Raw genomic sequence first — 16,548 nt, 5'->3', positions numbered from 1 at the left:
ACACACCCCTACACACCTACACACTCTCACTTATTCTGTCTCTCTCTCTCTCCAAATGGTACATGCAAGTGATTTCCATAAAGGCGGGCCTCTGGAGAGGGAGCTGCAATAACATGGCTGCTCTTTGTTTCTGCATGCTGATTGACAGTAGATTGCAGTGCACATTAAATGCCCATCAGGCCCAGCTTTAGTTTTAGAAACAGGGGAGCAGGGCCCGTCAAAGGTCAATCCTAGCGCATAATGAACTGATCTCTCTCACTCACATACACCCCCACACACACACGCACCGTTGAACCCCACTCTGCCTGCTATTAAAGTGAGTTTGAATAAAGGTTTCTCTGGCATATAATGTAACATTAATAAAAAGGATTGTCTTATGACACAAGCCTTTAAACACACTTAACACTCTGTGAATACACTGATGCCAGAAGGACAGATAGACATGGAGTCTAGACTGTCTTAGACTCCAGGGGTGTTCTGTTTTATATTAATACTAAATGTAAGCTTAATTTTCTTTTAGCATTACCCAATAGTTTAGTCCTCAACAGAAAATGTTGTCAAGTGACTCACAGAAAGTGGAAAAGATTAGACAGATCTCTCTCCATCTACTAATTTTTTCATTTCTGCAACTCTCAGAACAGTTATTGAATCTAAGTGAGGCATTGTTCAAATTACCAACGAGTGTAATAACCATAAACTTTCACTATACACCGATTAGTGCTACAGAGTAGCACCTGGCCAAGTATACTTGGATGGATAATATTTACATCCCAGTCATGTCTTCATCAGATTACCAAAACCATATACAGCTACCAATACGCTGATAATCTCAAATCTCAAAACAATTAACAATTCAAAAAGTACACAATAAAAACGTAAACGTACATCAGTAACAAGGAGTGGAAGTGCAGATACAATAATACATTAAATATTTTAAAATATGTCTTAAATATTTATAACAATAGTTACATGAAAGGAAACATTAAAATATTGGGCATGATCAAACACGTCAAAAATATATTAAAACAGAAAATTGCCACACAATCATATTTTTCTATTAACATTAACACTAATATACCTTTATATTATTGTTGAGACTATGGAAAGCTATTGACACAAATCAATAATGATCTCCAATGGCTTTGTACCTTCATATGATGTGCGTATAATTACACTCCTTTTACATGGGCCTACAGACACATTTTAGTTGATAACAATGTACTGACAGTACTCAGCCCTAGTTATGTTTGTATATTTCTCCACATTTCCACTCACACACTGAGCGTTTCAGTTCTAAAAACAAATGTAAATGATTCCTATTCTCGTATTATCCACACAGTGTTTTAAATTGTTAAGCTTTTAATCAGTTCAGATTATGGAATTTGTGACGGTATCAAAAATCCAGTCCATACTCAAGTTGCAGTAAAAACATCATCATACCTCAACCATGCACAGTGTCCTCTTTATACTCGTGCTTTCCTCCTTGATTGAAAGTTGTAATTAAGAGAGTGGGGAAGAATTACATGCAGAATGAGCTGTCAGAAAGTCACATTTAAGTGAGGGATGCGTCGGTCTCTGCAGTAAAAATTTAAATGATATAAATTGCCATTTAAGTGTAGCACAGGCTAATGTTTTGTCACAAATTAATGTGACACAAGGCAGCAATGACAATCAAGGGCTGCCTCATTCTAATTTGGTCGTGTTTAGAGGGCTTTTGTGAGCCGACAGCTTTACACAAATTAACGCAATTGCCTGTTTTTATGAGGAAACCATAAATGTTTTTTCCCTCCTTTGCCGGCTAATGAGCAGGGAAAACGGCTTGTATCTCAGTGTTATGGCAATGCAGAGACGTCTGCAAAAGAGCAACACGGTGCTCTTATCCCCCACAACAAGCAGCGAAAAGAACAAAGACAGAGGCTGAAACGGCTCCCTAATGAACTACAAGAGTTCTCTAATGTTTCAATGTTCCCTTATGATCAGATATGGATTTACTGTGCTTTTTGCTCATTATAGAAATCATTGGCAGATTCAGTCGCAGGAACAATTAGCAGGATATTCTGCTTTCTCAGAGGAATTCATCTTTGAGGGGCATTAGTGATAACTGCTGTTCAGTAATGGGATGAGAAACATGTTTGGGGAGTAGCATTTGGTAAGAGTATGGTGTGTAAATGGCCTGCATCTGTTGACATTTACAACACTCATAATCCTCTGTCCTCTCTCTATTTACAGGCTCTAGAGAGCGAGTTTGTGTCCTGCCAGCTCCACCAGTGGATCGATCTGATCTTTGGTTACAAGCAGCAGGGACCAGAAGCCACCAGAGCCCTCAATGTTTTCTATTATCTGACCTACGAAGGTGCAGTCAACCTCAGCTCCATCAGCGACCCCATGCTCAGAGAGGTGAGGCTGATACATGATACAGTACATACATATACACACACATTTGAATACACACTTACTGTATGTACTGCGGGACTGATTTAACTCCCTTGGTAGATAATGCTGAGTAAGGGGAAAATACCATATTACAGTAAGTACACTTGAGCCTTAGCACTCTCAAATGGATGCTTAATCTGACTTTATTATAAAAGCATCTGTCCATTCACTGCATCTGTATTTCAGGGATATTTTTGATGCCATTAGCCATGTTAAATTGGTTGTAGAATGGCATGGGGGAACTAAGCTAACAATCTACTGGCAGGTATTGCTGAGCAAAGCCTTTTCCCTGTGTGATATCTCTGAAAGCACTCCACCAAGTGTTCCACTTTAACGCCTTAAAGCCTCCTCCTTGGCTTTCATTCATTATTCATCCCCCTCACTTTGAACTGCTGCACACACAAGCTACACTGGCCTGCCCGAAAGCAACCACACAAAACACAGTGCTGAAAAGAAAAACACAGCTAGCTTGCCCACAGCCAAACATCGGCCTGACAACTTCACCAATCTGCTGTAAAAGGCAGCTAGCCAGCAGCAGGCCAGTTGACCCTGCTCCCATCAGCCTTTTTGACGTCTAGGTTGTGTGGCCAAAAGTGGCATATATCCTGTTTTTTTTGTACAGGGGTTCTTCTAAAGGATAATTCCAGTTTATTACAGCTTGTTTCTTACTTTTATAGTTTTAGTTGTAATTGGATATGGATAGAGTTCACTTACCTAAGTAATTGCTGGGGTCTGGAAACATTGCTACAAGATGGCAAGAAACGTGAGCTGTCCGATGATCTGATCTTGTGGAAATGGACAACTTTTTTTGCTTTAACATATTATTATGCAGTAAATGTTGATACTGCAAATGTTGATGCACAGTGTAATAGATATAGAATAATGACACCTTCCACATTTTGACTGGTTCCCCCATAAGCCATACAAGTAGAAACATAATAGGGTCACAATGTTATTACCAAAAGATGATGCACAAAACAATAAAAATAAGACCCAAGTTGTAATAAAATTAAAAAGAATTATCCTCTAAGCAAAGGTCCTAACAGCCTTGAGGTCTAAATGGAGATGAGTTGAGTATACATCAAGCGAGTGAGCAGCCTTTTGCCTCCACTGTTCTGCTGCCGTTCTGCTGCCCTTCATGCTCAGTGACTGGAGCATCATGGGCACTAGGGGTAGATAACTGATTTATCACCCCATTCACCCTAATTCCCATCCAGATGTGCTTTGGCCTTTAGCTACACACACACACACACACTCAGATGCAGATTCATTACCAGGGTGCACCGGTCATTTCCACTCTCAGCCCATTACCCATTCTTCTGGTTAACACACAACCACACAATTGGATCACTGGTAGACCACTATTTTTGCCAGGCTGTTCCAGTGACGATGGGGTGCATTTGAATTGAGTGGTATTAAAATGCCTCATGCCTCCCTGCTTATGACTACAGGAATGCAGTTTTTGGATATGCATGCTTCTGAATAAATGGACTTTATTTCAGTATAGTTTTGGTGTATAGCATTTATTATACTGTCAATATAATTGTTTTGTTTGACAATAGTATATATATATATATATATATAGTACACAAAAAGATTGGAGACCCCCATTGGTGTGTTTAGATAATAAATGTTTATATTATTTGCTCAAGGTGAGATTTCATGGGAAATCTGCTGCATTGCTTTACAGCACAAATCAAAGAAAATTTAGTTGTTTTCCCTTTGCAAAATAAACTGTTAGTAACCTATTACCCTAAACATAAGGTCAAGGGTCTTATGTGTTTATATAAATTTGATCACAGTTTAATTGAATATCATATTGAGGTTTTTAAAGCATTATACATAGCAGTGTCATACGGAATTATTAGATTATAGTAAGGATGTTGGAAATTTAATAATTTCATTAGTATGTGTAAATATGAATAAAGCAGCAAAGTTTGTTTCACTCCCTAGAGATGAAAAAAAGAGTTTGTTTTCTCCTCCCACAACCCCTCTGATGCAGGGAGTCCAAGCTGCTGGCTTTTACTTTAAAAAAAAAAAAAAACCTTAGTCTGAGCGCTTTAATTAGTTAAATAAACCAAAGCAGTGTTATACCTGTGAGCTCAGCCAAGGCTTTCCTTCAACTGTGTTTGTGCGGAAGGAAGCATGCCCTGTCTGTGCAGAAGGTGGAAACAGAGTTCCAGGCCTGGGCCTCGTCATGGCTGGGCGCTGGGGGTGGCTGAGGGCTACAGGAGCTTTGAGACTGAGGGCTTTGGGTCTGAAAATGTCCCCAGAGTCTGCCATTACTGAGTGACAACTGTTTCAGCCTGAGCTGTGGTCTGGGCAAGGGCAGGCCGCATTAGGACAGGCCCCGGGGCTGTTCATTGTCAGGGGGATGGGTCACAGACGTCTGTGTGTGTTTGTGTGCGCATGTACATTTGTGTGTTTATATGTGGTACGGAAAAGGTAGTAGATTGGGGTAGAGAGTTCTGTATTCCTGCCACGCTGTTTGGCAGCCGTTAACTCCCAACCGCCCCAACTTAACCACACACACACTTGAGCGATTTGGATGGATCATACCTTGATATGTTTGTACATACACATGTGTATGTATACATGCATCCATTGGCATGTGTATACCTTTGTATATTTATGTGTGCTCATCAGCATAAATGCACACGGTTGTCTGTTTATGTGTACATTTTTGTTCTGGGAGAGAGTTTGGAATATCTCAGCACAGATTAGGGAATGCTGTGGAGACCACTGCTGTGTTTTTCAAAACCATGATTACTTCCTGTCCTGCCTCCGCCGCAAGTCAAAACTTACCTCCTCGCTCTCTGAGAGAACTGTGTGTGCAGATCCATTTATGTGTACGTGTGTGCACCCATGCATGCACATCTGTGTTGCCTCTCAGTGTATAAAGAGAAACACACCCTTGCCTTCTCATCGTTGTACAGGGCTTCCCCTCTTTCACATGTGATTATGGAAAAATCCCACAGCCTCTCACACCAGCGACAAAACACAGAGCTCCGTCTGAATTGTACAGCGTTTGCGTAATTCGGCAGAAGACGAGGAAATATACCCACGCGAGTGAACTTGATTTGACAGTCAGCCAAAGTCCCTCACCAAACACAAGGCCCACTGGTTTATTTTCTCTGGACAATATGCCCTTCACTGTATTTAATATAATTTAAGAGTATGGACATCTAAAGTGAAAGATGGAGAATCCCGACATGCTGTTTGTCAACAATACAAGGCCATTGCAGTTATTCTTTTTATCCTATTCAAGGAGTGTTGTTGGTTCGTTTTGCATAAATGCAGCATGTTTTACATGGAGATCCATCTTGTCATGTGGCTGAGTAAATCAAAGGGCGGGCTGGGACATCTGAGTCGAGGGCGTCTCAGCAATTTAAATGTATAGAATATAGAAAACCTTCATCAGACATGGGCCAGTGCCCCCAAAAGAGATTGGCCTTTTGGATGGCCCCTCGTATAATCACCTGAGCATTGCATTGGCATATAGGGATAGGACATGCTGACCTAGACTCAGCCACCTTTCAGCGTTCCACAGCCTCATAAATGTCAGAGCTAAACTTAATGAAGATAGGTCGAGTGGCTTTGAGAACTGTCTTCCTCACATTAGCTTTAGCAAAATGCTCCGCCCGATTTGCAGAGGAGAGGGGAGGCACTTTGACCTTGAATGATGCACTGATGTCCTCTTGCTAACAGACTAACTGTGGATGAGATGGAAAATGTTACGATTCTCTGTCATAATCGATAATGAGGTCATGTGCAAAGGTGTGTTGATCTTTTTATATCATTGAATTTACAATGATATTTTATTTAACAACACACCAGTCTTAAAGGACTAGTGTACAGTATCAAGTAGCATCTAGCAGTGTAGTTTCAGTTGCAGCTCACTCGCTACACCCTACCTTTCTAAGCACAATGGAGAATCTACAGTGGCTGCAAAAAATGGAAATTGCCCTATTTAGAACAAGTGTTTTGTTTGTCCATTCTGGGCTACTGTAGAGATGTGGCAGTTAAACGTAATTGACTCAAAGGAGGCAACCCGTGGAGTCAGCCTATTATTTTCAGCTAATTATAAACTATTGAAAACATACCTGTTACCCATATATGTTATATTTCATTTCTGCCAATAGATCCTCTTAAATGTTACCCGCTAGACCTCAATATACCGACAATACTTACAATATCATAGAAGCATCTCTTTCAGAACTAGTATGCTCTCACACATGCATGTGTTTAGGTCAATGTACATTAAATGCAGATTTGGCTTGAATATGAAACCCCAGACATTCCTGCTAACAAGGAAACAATTTTAAACTCTGTTCTATAAGTTTGCAATCTGTTGAGCCAGTATCAAGCCCCACTGGTTCATTTAAGTGGTTGCATTTTTGCAACATATCACACTGTGAAATATTGACATTCAATCCAGTTTATTATGCATGAGATGCACCATCCTTTTCTGTTTTATCTAGCCTTTTATCATGTATCATGAAAGCCAGTGTTAAATTTACACCATTTTATACAGAGGATGACTTAAGCCGGTTATTCTGCTCTAAAAGACAGAAACATTGTTGAAGGTATAGACAGGGAAAGCAAGAGGAAAGTGCAAAACTAACAGCGTAAAGAAAGTCTACTGACTGTAAAGAGAGAGGGTGAGATGCATATCATCTCCTTGGTGTCTTAGTTCTACATTCGCATAGAAATACTGTATGTAGAATTTTTCGGTGCATGATTCTTGGCAGTAAATAGCAGATGAAACCTTGTAATAGACAGTTGAGATCGCTCCTTTTCTACGCCTCTATGGTCTCTGGTTTGTTTCAGACAATGGATATGAGCAGACTAACTTCCCAACCTTTTTCTCATGGAAATACCATATGCAGGCCTCAACCATGAGCTCATTCTCACAGGCCTCGCCAAGTCAGGCTCAAACGTCTCAGCCTACACACACAAGCTGTCACTCCCACACAGCCAGTCACAGTGCACACCAACATACTGACGGGTCTGTCATAATTTTGTGTTGGCCACTTTCTCTCTGCCTGTCCCTTTTATAAACCATCTATCATACTGTATAATAGATTTTCTTTCTCTTTGCAGTTTCTGCTTAATGTTGTTATCCAAATTCCCACTGACACTTATCTTGTATTGTTTTTGTTTTCTGTATTTTGTTTGAGGGTTTTTCTTCATTTTGTTTACATTGATAGATTTTATGATTTGCTATTTTCTTGTGTGAATTTTCTGGTCCCAGCTTCTCAAATGTTAGCATTTGCTCATTTCTTCAGTTTTATTTCTGTCTTTAAAAACCGAATACCATTGGGTTTTGAACTGTTGGTCGGACATAACAAGCATTTTGGTCTGTGAAGATGCAATGGTTATTTTCCACCATGTTACATGCTGAAAAAATATTGAATAGGTTAGTTGTTAGTCCTTATGGTATGATATGGTATTGTGATTAAATGATTAAATGTGTTTGTGTAGGCCGGTGCATCTGTACAGTGCTGTGGGTGTGTTCAATCCCGTGCTAGTTGGCCTGACAGTGAGCTGTGTGATGATGTCCAGAGGCTGTTCGGCCGGCGTCTGCTCTGACATTTATGGTCCTATACCTCTTCATTAACACCACCTAACCAGCCTACCAGCCCGCCCGGCCCGGCCCTCCTCTGATTCTGTGTGTGGTTGTGGAGGATAAATTGGTGTGTGTTTGTCAGACAGTGAGGAAGTATGTATGATGTGTGCATGAACACAAATGGAAGCCTTTTTTCCATGCTATATTGGCTTTTGTATTTGTCTCTTCGTTTCCTTTTTTGGAGACGGTCATCTTGGATAGTTGAGCATTATGATATCATAAGATATATGATACAATACGATATGGGGTAAGAAACCAGGTTTTTATTTTACAGTTTCTGAGCTATCTATCTCTTTAATACCATTATCTATTTACAGGGTTTTCAATCAATGTGATACTGTTATACAACTTAAATTTGCTTTTCAAATTCTGAGGCACAACAGTGAAAGAATAACCTTCCTTTTTTTCCTTTACCATCTCTTCCCCTCTCTCTTTTTTTCTCTCAGGCTGTGGAGTCTCAAATTAGGAGTTTTGGACAGACCCCCTGTCAGTTGCTCATTGAGCCACACCCACCCCGAAGCTCGGCCATGCAAGTGGTGAGTGATGCACACACGTACATGTAAACAGATCATCTCAGAAACACACACAAACCACTATACCAGTAATCCTTCACTCTGAAAATACTATGATATAATATGGGTCAGTAGCCAACTGAGCTACAGTATCAACCATTCTTCTGTCTGTTTAATGGTGCCTCTGACTTCTGGTGTGCACTGATACTAGCGCTCTGCTTTGCTTCATATAACTCTTCTTTTTAATTTTTGACTCACTCTTTTTATCCTTCATTTACCTCCTGTCGTCTCTTTATCCATCTACAACTGTGGGAAAATAAAGTCTTGGGTTTGAAAGCATCTCCTCTCTCATCATTAGAGAGGTGTGTGTGAAAGGGAAAGATCACAAGCATTTGTGTGCATGTGTGTTTAGTAAGAGGTATGCTGGGGAAAGGCACAGCTTTGTGCTGGAAACCTGGGTCTGAGCCAGATTTTCTACCTGAGCTGGAAGCAGAGGAACTCAGCAAAGGAGAGAAATGAACAGCAGTCCTGAAGTGACGGCTTTTTAAGGGCCAAGGAGTGCAGTCAGTGTGCCTGCTTGTGATGGACCAAGGCCCCATGAGTCCCTATTAGTGTGGTGTCCCTGTGGCGCTGACAGCTGGCTGTAGACCACCACCCAGCGCACACATGCACACACAGACACAAACTCAGCCTTTGAATCTGCCTCCCTTACGGGCAAATTCCTATCAAATGTTTTTTATTTTTACTCCGCCATATATAGTTTTCAAACATAATATTCAGACACCATTATTCAAACACATTTCTAACCCTCTGCTCCCCTCCATATTCCTTCAGAACACCCTGTTCTCTTTGCTTTTTTACGTGTTCTTGCTCTCTACTTGCTCTCCATCCGCCCTCATGTGAGTGTGTTGTCAGAGTGTCGGCATCTGCCCATGCCGGTGGTAATGATACTGTCAGTGCGTCTGGTTAGCTGTCAGACACACCGGATTTACTCAGGTCTATTCCTGATGTTAACACTGATGTTCCTCTTCTTTACACGCAAGGAAGAAAATGGCTCTGTGTTAGAGCTGCTTAGTACAGACACTCTGTATAAGCTCCTGTCTAACCAAGAATACAGTCTGATGGAATCACTTTTTTGTTATGACTGCATAGATATCTTAAACAGGTTTAATCTAATGCAATTTAAGTTCATTTATATTTTCTACTTCTTGTGAACATCAGTAAAACAAAAACCTTTTTCTGATTTATCATTTATCAAGAATTTGCTTCTTTTCTTTTTGATATCATTGTAAGTTACATATTTTTGGTGCTTGGATTATTGATCAGACAAAACAGATGGGGTAACATTTCATAGAATAAACAATCAATTGATCATGAAAGATAATTGATAATAAATATAAAAGTTAGTTGCAGTCCCACTCAGAAAAATGACATGAATTTCAAATAATGTAAAACATTTCACATGCTGTATATATGTAGATATAATGCATATGTCTGAAGTCAGTCTTAATTCCATGTAAGCCCCATATACCTGAGTCCTAGCTGCAGCAGCCATGGGTTTGAGTCCAATCTGTGGCCCTTTGCTGCATCTCATCCCCTCTCTTTCTCTCTCACTCTCCCCTTTCCTGGCCACCTTGAGCTATCCTGTCAAAATGAGGCAAAAAGGAATCTATGAATATTTTTGATTTCAAAGCAGCTGGACACGATGATTTCCACTTCACAGAAAAGTACATTCTCAGTATTTTTACTCTGGAGGCTTTAAGTTGAATGTTGGACAACGATTGGCTTCCAAACTGGTTAAGATGTCACAAAATCATTCTTGTAGGTACACGTTGAACTCAGATTTCAAGATGAGCGTAGACAAACTTTCCTCTTTCAGCAGATGAATTTGAAAACCGGCTTCTAGTGTTGAACTCTGCACGTACGTTCTGCATACATCTTTGAGTGAATGGGGACTTAACAGAATGCCTTGCCTAAAATGCTGATTATGCTTTTCCTCTTTGAGATTCTTTCCATTCCTAGTTTTCCTGCATCTCTTTTCCGTACTTTTACAGACTTTTATCTAACTTTTACCTAACTCTTATTCTTACCTGTACTGCTTAATTGCTGCTATCCTGCTCAAGCTTCCTAACTTTCTCTCTGTCCTTCTTTTTCCCCCCTCTCCCTCTGTTTTTGTCCTTGCTAACACCGACCGTGGCTGCTTCACTTGTCTTTTTGTTTCACTCTTCGTCTGCCACTCCATATCTTGGCTCTTTTCCCTGTCTTCGCTGCATCGCGTTGTCCATCCTGGGGGCCTGAACAGTATCTTCTCCTGCAGACCCCAATGATGTTCACTGAGCAGATGCAGCAGGATGTTATCATGGTGCTGAAGTTCCCATCCAACTCTCCTGTGACCCATGTGGCGGCCAACACCCAACCGGGTCTAACATCTGCTGCCATCATCACCGTCACTGCAAACCGCCTCTTTGCTGTCAACAAGTGGCACGGTTTGACAGGTGAGAGATTTGTGTTCCATCCACTCCTATGTTTGTGTGTGAATTCACATTATTGTCTTTGTGCTATCTAAAAGGTGTGTTTAATTGAAAGTATTTGTTCTGCGATTTCATGCTACTGTAATTTTCGCATCAGATTTACCTCACGGGTATTTTAAGCAGGTAAAGACAATCATTTGCTTCCACAGAATCATTTTCATATGTCCTCGGTTCATTTCTCTCTGAGTGTCTAATTTATCTGAGCCAAGAATTGACCCGTCTCGTCTCTATAGGATAGACGTTGATTTGGGAGACAGTTGACTGTGTCTACTGGATAGCAGTATCAAATGTGACACATGCAGCAGCCAGCATTAGGTCTCACGTCCACCTCCATACATCAGCCTCTCACTTTGCAACACCTTATTTACTCAACATCCATCCTACCCCTGGAAGAAACATTAAATTTGATATCTTGGAATTTATGAGGATGAAGACTGATTGGTTTTCAGTAGAATACAACCTTATCCATGCGGACCACAGACCAGACTGATTAACCTAATTGGTTTAGTGAGCTGGTATAATAAACAAGATGTGTGCTGTTCAGAAGTAGATCATTAATTGCATGGATTTACTGGAGTCTCCATGTGGCTTCTAGAGCAGTTAAAAAATAAAAACATGAAAAATCTTTTCAACAGGATGCAGGCAGCTAATGAACAATGCACATAGTTAATCAGCACCTTGGTCTAAGTCAGCCTTTCAAATTTTAGATTGGATTCCTTTCTTTAATATCTTTGTAAATTGAATATTATTTGGTTTTGCACTGTTGATCTGACAACATGAGCAATGCGAAGAGACTAAAAAGTTAATCACAAAAATAATTGTCAGATGAATCCTTAATGAGTATAGTGGTTAGTTGCAGACCTACTCAGATGAGTCACATAGATTAAAAAGAATGCAAAATATTTGCTACTGTGAGGATTTGCTACTTTTCTATGTGTGATACCATTGTATGAATATCTGGGTTTTTCAGACAACAGGCAATTTGAAGACGCCAACTTAGGCTCTGGGAGATTGTGATTGTGACATATTTCAGACCTTTTATAGTCACAACAATTAATTCGTTAATAAAAACACAATAATAATTGATTGATAATTAAAATTGCTAATAGGAGTTGAAGCCCTATATCAAACTATGTGAGCAGCATTCAATCATTGGCAAAATATCTTCTATGTATGTATGCATTTATGTCCTGCTTTTACACTTGAATACAGTCTTTTATTACTGTGTTTTAAATCACTTTATGAAAATATGACAGCTGTTTCTAGCTAAAGTGACTTGGTCGAGCAAAGCAATGCATTCTGTAGCGTATAGTCAGCGTAAAGAATCATATTCTCTATGGCCTTGCTAGCTTTTTGACATAAATGATGTCTAATTTGCAGTAGAACTCTTGGGCCAGCAGGTGACACTGTGACTTTATGGTTATAATTTTGTGCTATAATGAACTGAAAGCCAGCATCTACTTCACAAGGCCACATGATTACAATATTAATCCAATCTGTCTTCTTCTCTGTCAGGTCATCAGAGCTCAACGGTGCAGGACCAGCAGTACCAACTTCCTGTGGAAATTGACCCACTGATAGGTATGCTGTCAAAAGAGTCCACACACATGCGTATTCTTTACAAAGTGTGAGCTCATATATGCATGAAATGATTTTTTTTCCCCGTGTGGATTTGTGTATGGATCGTTTTGGCATCTTGGTGACTCATGGCAGTCTACAGCGCCGCGTCCCTGGACAGTAGATTAGAGTTGTTTCTCAGCCTCTGCCCCAGTTCACTCCTCATGATATAGGCCCTGCTCTCACACTAAACCATTTGCATGCAAATTGGAATGCAATGAGCTGTGGCCTAGGCCGGCATTTCATCATCAACTCCCCCTCTTTCTCCCTCCCCATCGTCCCTTCCCTCCCTCCCCTTCTGCATCCTCTTTGGTTTAATTTGAGCGGAGGGAAAGGACGCGTGTCAATGGAAATGAATATGAATGTGGTAATAATGTGTGATTGAGAATGCACTACGGACGGCTGTCAGGACAATATGGGCGCCTCTCATCCTTCACGACTTGTTGATGAGCAGGAGAAGAGTGCCAAGCTACAGTGATGTATGGGATGCACTGGTGGAGCAGGGAGAGAAGAGCCACTTCTATCTGCTCCCGCCTTCGCCTCCGTCGCTTCCCTGCAGCCTCTCACAATCTCACGCACATCTGCAACGGGGGCTGTTCTTTCTCTGTGAATGTTGTGGTCAGTCTCAGTCTCACCAGACCATTTCCACACGTTTTATTTTTTCACTTGACTCCTGAAAATAACCAGAGTTAAGTCTCACATATTCATCTTTATCTGCACGTACAGTATTCCCCTTTGTTCAGGCAGAATCAGTATTTATACATTCAGTGCATATTTTTATGAGAGCTTTATAGTGGGTGTGTGTTATTTGTCACTGGAAGCACACTTTTCAGGCTAATTTTATCCTTTTAAATCTTTAATATTTGTGTTTTATTTTATCACTTGACATTGTTGCTTTCTCCCCATCTCACATTTTGTCGTTATTTCTAACACTAAAGCATAAATAATGTACTAAATAATATATTTTTGTGTTTGGGGTGTGTGTGTGTGTGTGTGTGTGTGTGTGTGTTTCGGGGGAGGTAGAGGGGATTTTTGCACTTGTCAGTAATATATTTACACTGTTTGCATTCCAGGAGGAGTCTGAGCTAAACACAGTAAATTGAGGATGAGTGTTGAGCCAACTGTGGCTTTGGGAAATGTTAAAAATGGGTTGAAATATTACTTGTAGCAGGTATACTGGACTTTATCAGTTTCCATGCTAGACAATCTTCTCCGACACCTGTTCTCCAGTGCGTGCGACCCCACCAAATAAGAAATACTTCACAATGGACATATCTCTCTAGAAAAGAAAAAAGAAACCACTTACGGAAGAGAGAATGTCAATAAATTTGCTCTCTAACCAATCATTGGCTAAATTACACAACTAAGATGAATTTGCAGTGTGTGTTGTGACTTGAGTGGTGTGCATATTTTGTGAAAACTGTGCACCCTCTGTCATTACTCAGACTAGATTCTTAGACTCTCACGGAAAATGTGAAGTCCTGTAAACTTAACCTCCAGGATGTTTTATGTATTCTCTCACAAATCTTCTTTGCACGGTGGACTGATACTTAAATGGAGGTGCATTAGAGTTTGAGCTCTGAAAATAGATATATGTAAATGGATTTAATATTTCTGTCTACATCTGTACATTTCCAACCTGTCATTTTATTTTATATGCTCATTAAATTTTTATTCCTCTCCTCTCCAGCCAGTAACGTGGGCAGTCATCGTCGTCAGATCTCAGACCTGCTGGATCAAAGCATTCAGATCAGCTCGCAGTGTTTCGTCATCACAGCCGACAACCGCTTCATCCTGCTGTGTGGCTTCTGGGACAAGAGCTTCCGGGTTTACTCTACGGACTCAGGTATTATATACTCATAGCACGCTTCCTCCACCCTTAGGCTGCATTTGATTAGGATCACAAAAAGCTGTTTTGTGTCAACTTTAGAAACACAGTATTTAAGATATACCATATCATATCTTCACAATTTTGTCCCAAACACACAGTAACCTAGACCGAGATTTACATGCTGTAAATGTGTGACTTCATATTTTGTAAAATAAGGCAGCCATTTAGTTAACCATATCTTCCTATATAATTTGGGTAAACCATGTTTGCAGTCTTAACATGCACATTTTCTCTGCCACTAAACTCTTGGCATCAGATCACTGTCACCCGACAAAGACCTAAATGCAATTGTTGAACACTTGTAATTTAAATACTACTTTTGACACGTATGTTCAGCTTGTAAAGTGCAAACACACAACACTTTTCAGTTGGAACAGGGAGCAATTTTATACATTTTTAGACAAATCTCTAACTCGCTGTATGCACATAATGGCACCAACATCATGAACCATATCAGGAAATGCTTTTAAATTTACCCACTAATATCAAAATGTAATGGGCACATTACCATTACATTTACTGAACATATTCATAGCACCCTGATGATGAACTCTTTATTAGACACTATAACATGATCTTCCCTCTTTCTACAAGTCAAAATGTCTACTCTGAACATAAGTCTCATAAGCAAATAATCAGATTGCCATTAAATTTGATGAACACATTCATGCTATTAAAGAGATAATGTTAATAAACCCAATGGCCTTTCCTCTAGCTCCATCCTCAGGACAAACTATTCATTTTTAGTCCAACTGCTAGTGAGGCTCTAAGAAAAACATACTGATTTTAGTTTGTACAACATTTTGTATTGTGGAGTGCAATGAACATCGCAGTCGCTAGTAGCCTTTAGCCTTTAAACAATACAGTCTCAGCTGTTTGTTATAACACAGATGGAGTGATCTGCTTTTCTGCACTGTGCTGCATTGTTTTGTAGCTGTACCAGTGGAATTGTTACAAATTGACACATACTTGCTACAGTGCTTGGGGCTCTCTTTATTTTCTCTTCTTATTTTTTGCCAGTTCAAGACATGTGTGCTGTCAACAATTCATTTTAGACTAATATCCCTAAAGTCAGTTGAACTGAATTATTTCTTTTTGATATTCTTGTAGCACAATAATTTGTTTTCAGGTTTTAACCCATTGTGTCAGGTTGTTTTTAAATTTAGTGCAGTTCTTCTTCTGTATATCTTGAGATTTTGTTTATTTTAATCAATTTTAATCTTAATTTCTCTTTATATATCTTAACTTGAATATACTCTTGACATTGTACATGCCTGAATACCACGGTCTTGCTACTTATACGTGCATGCAATGCAGACATTTTTACACGCACGCACATACGCACGCACACACACACACCACACATACACGCACAGATGGCATCAGGTCAGGGGTCCTAAATGAAACTGTCTCAAGCTTCATCTCTGTACCTCGCTCCTCAACTCTTCTCCCCAGCCCCATTCAGAGAGCCTCTCACATCTTATACAACAGGACTCACGATCAGATTCATGTATGCCATGCCTCCTGCTCTTTGATTAGGAGTGTCGAGGGAAAGGGATGTGGAGTGAGAGGACATGAGATAGCTCTCTTGTTGACTGCACCAGGCGTGTCGACTGATGAAACACACGTTAATCGTACACGCTCAACAGCTGCCACTGAGGTCCCTAAAGCCCCCAGGTTAAAGAACTGAGGGATTTTATCAATTACAAGACGTGATTGGTACACGTGCACAAAATCACATAGCCTGCGTGCACACACATCCAATTTAATTTGTCCGTGTGCATGCAAGTGTGTGTCGAGTGAGTTGCATGGTAGCCATTATTGCTGCAGCCATCATTACTTATTTTCAACGTTTATAAAGATGTCAAACATTTTACATCTTTCATGTCTCTGTTCTTCTTTGGAAGTTTACTCAGTGACCTGCCCAGTTTCATA

General features: G+C 40.1%; 1 protein-coding gene across 1 annotated transcript in view; it reads left to right on the top strand.

Moving 5' to 3' along the window:
- Positions 1–16,548, top strand: part of lrba (LPS responsive beige-like anchor protein) — a gene marked incomplete at its 5' end in the record, with an annotated part of 190,396 nt that overhangs the window by 160,038 nt on the left and 13,810 nt on the right. The window contains 5 exon segments of the mRNA XM_035660012.1: positions 2,230–2,397; positions 8,509–8,598; positions 10,892–11,069; positions 12,621–12,686; positions 14,413–14,568. Of these exon segments, the coding sequence (XP_035515905.1) occupies positions 2,230–2,397; positions 8,509–8,598; positions 10,892–11,069; positions 12,621–12,686; positions 14,413–14,568 (658 nt within the window).

This window comes from Morone saxatilis, unplaced genomic scaffold, assembly GCF_004916995.1.
Source record: "Morone saxatilis isolate NCDOM2014 unplaced genomic scaffold, NCSU_SB_2.0 Contig17, whole genome shotgun sequence".
Taxonomy (NCBI): Eukaryota; Metazoa; Chordata; class Actinopteri; family Moronidae; genus Morone; species Morone saxatilis.
Note: the sequence above shows the minus strand (reverse complement) of the source record. Positions and strands in the feature narration are given on the sequence as shown.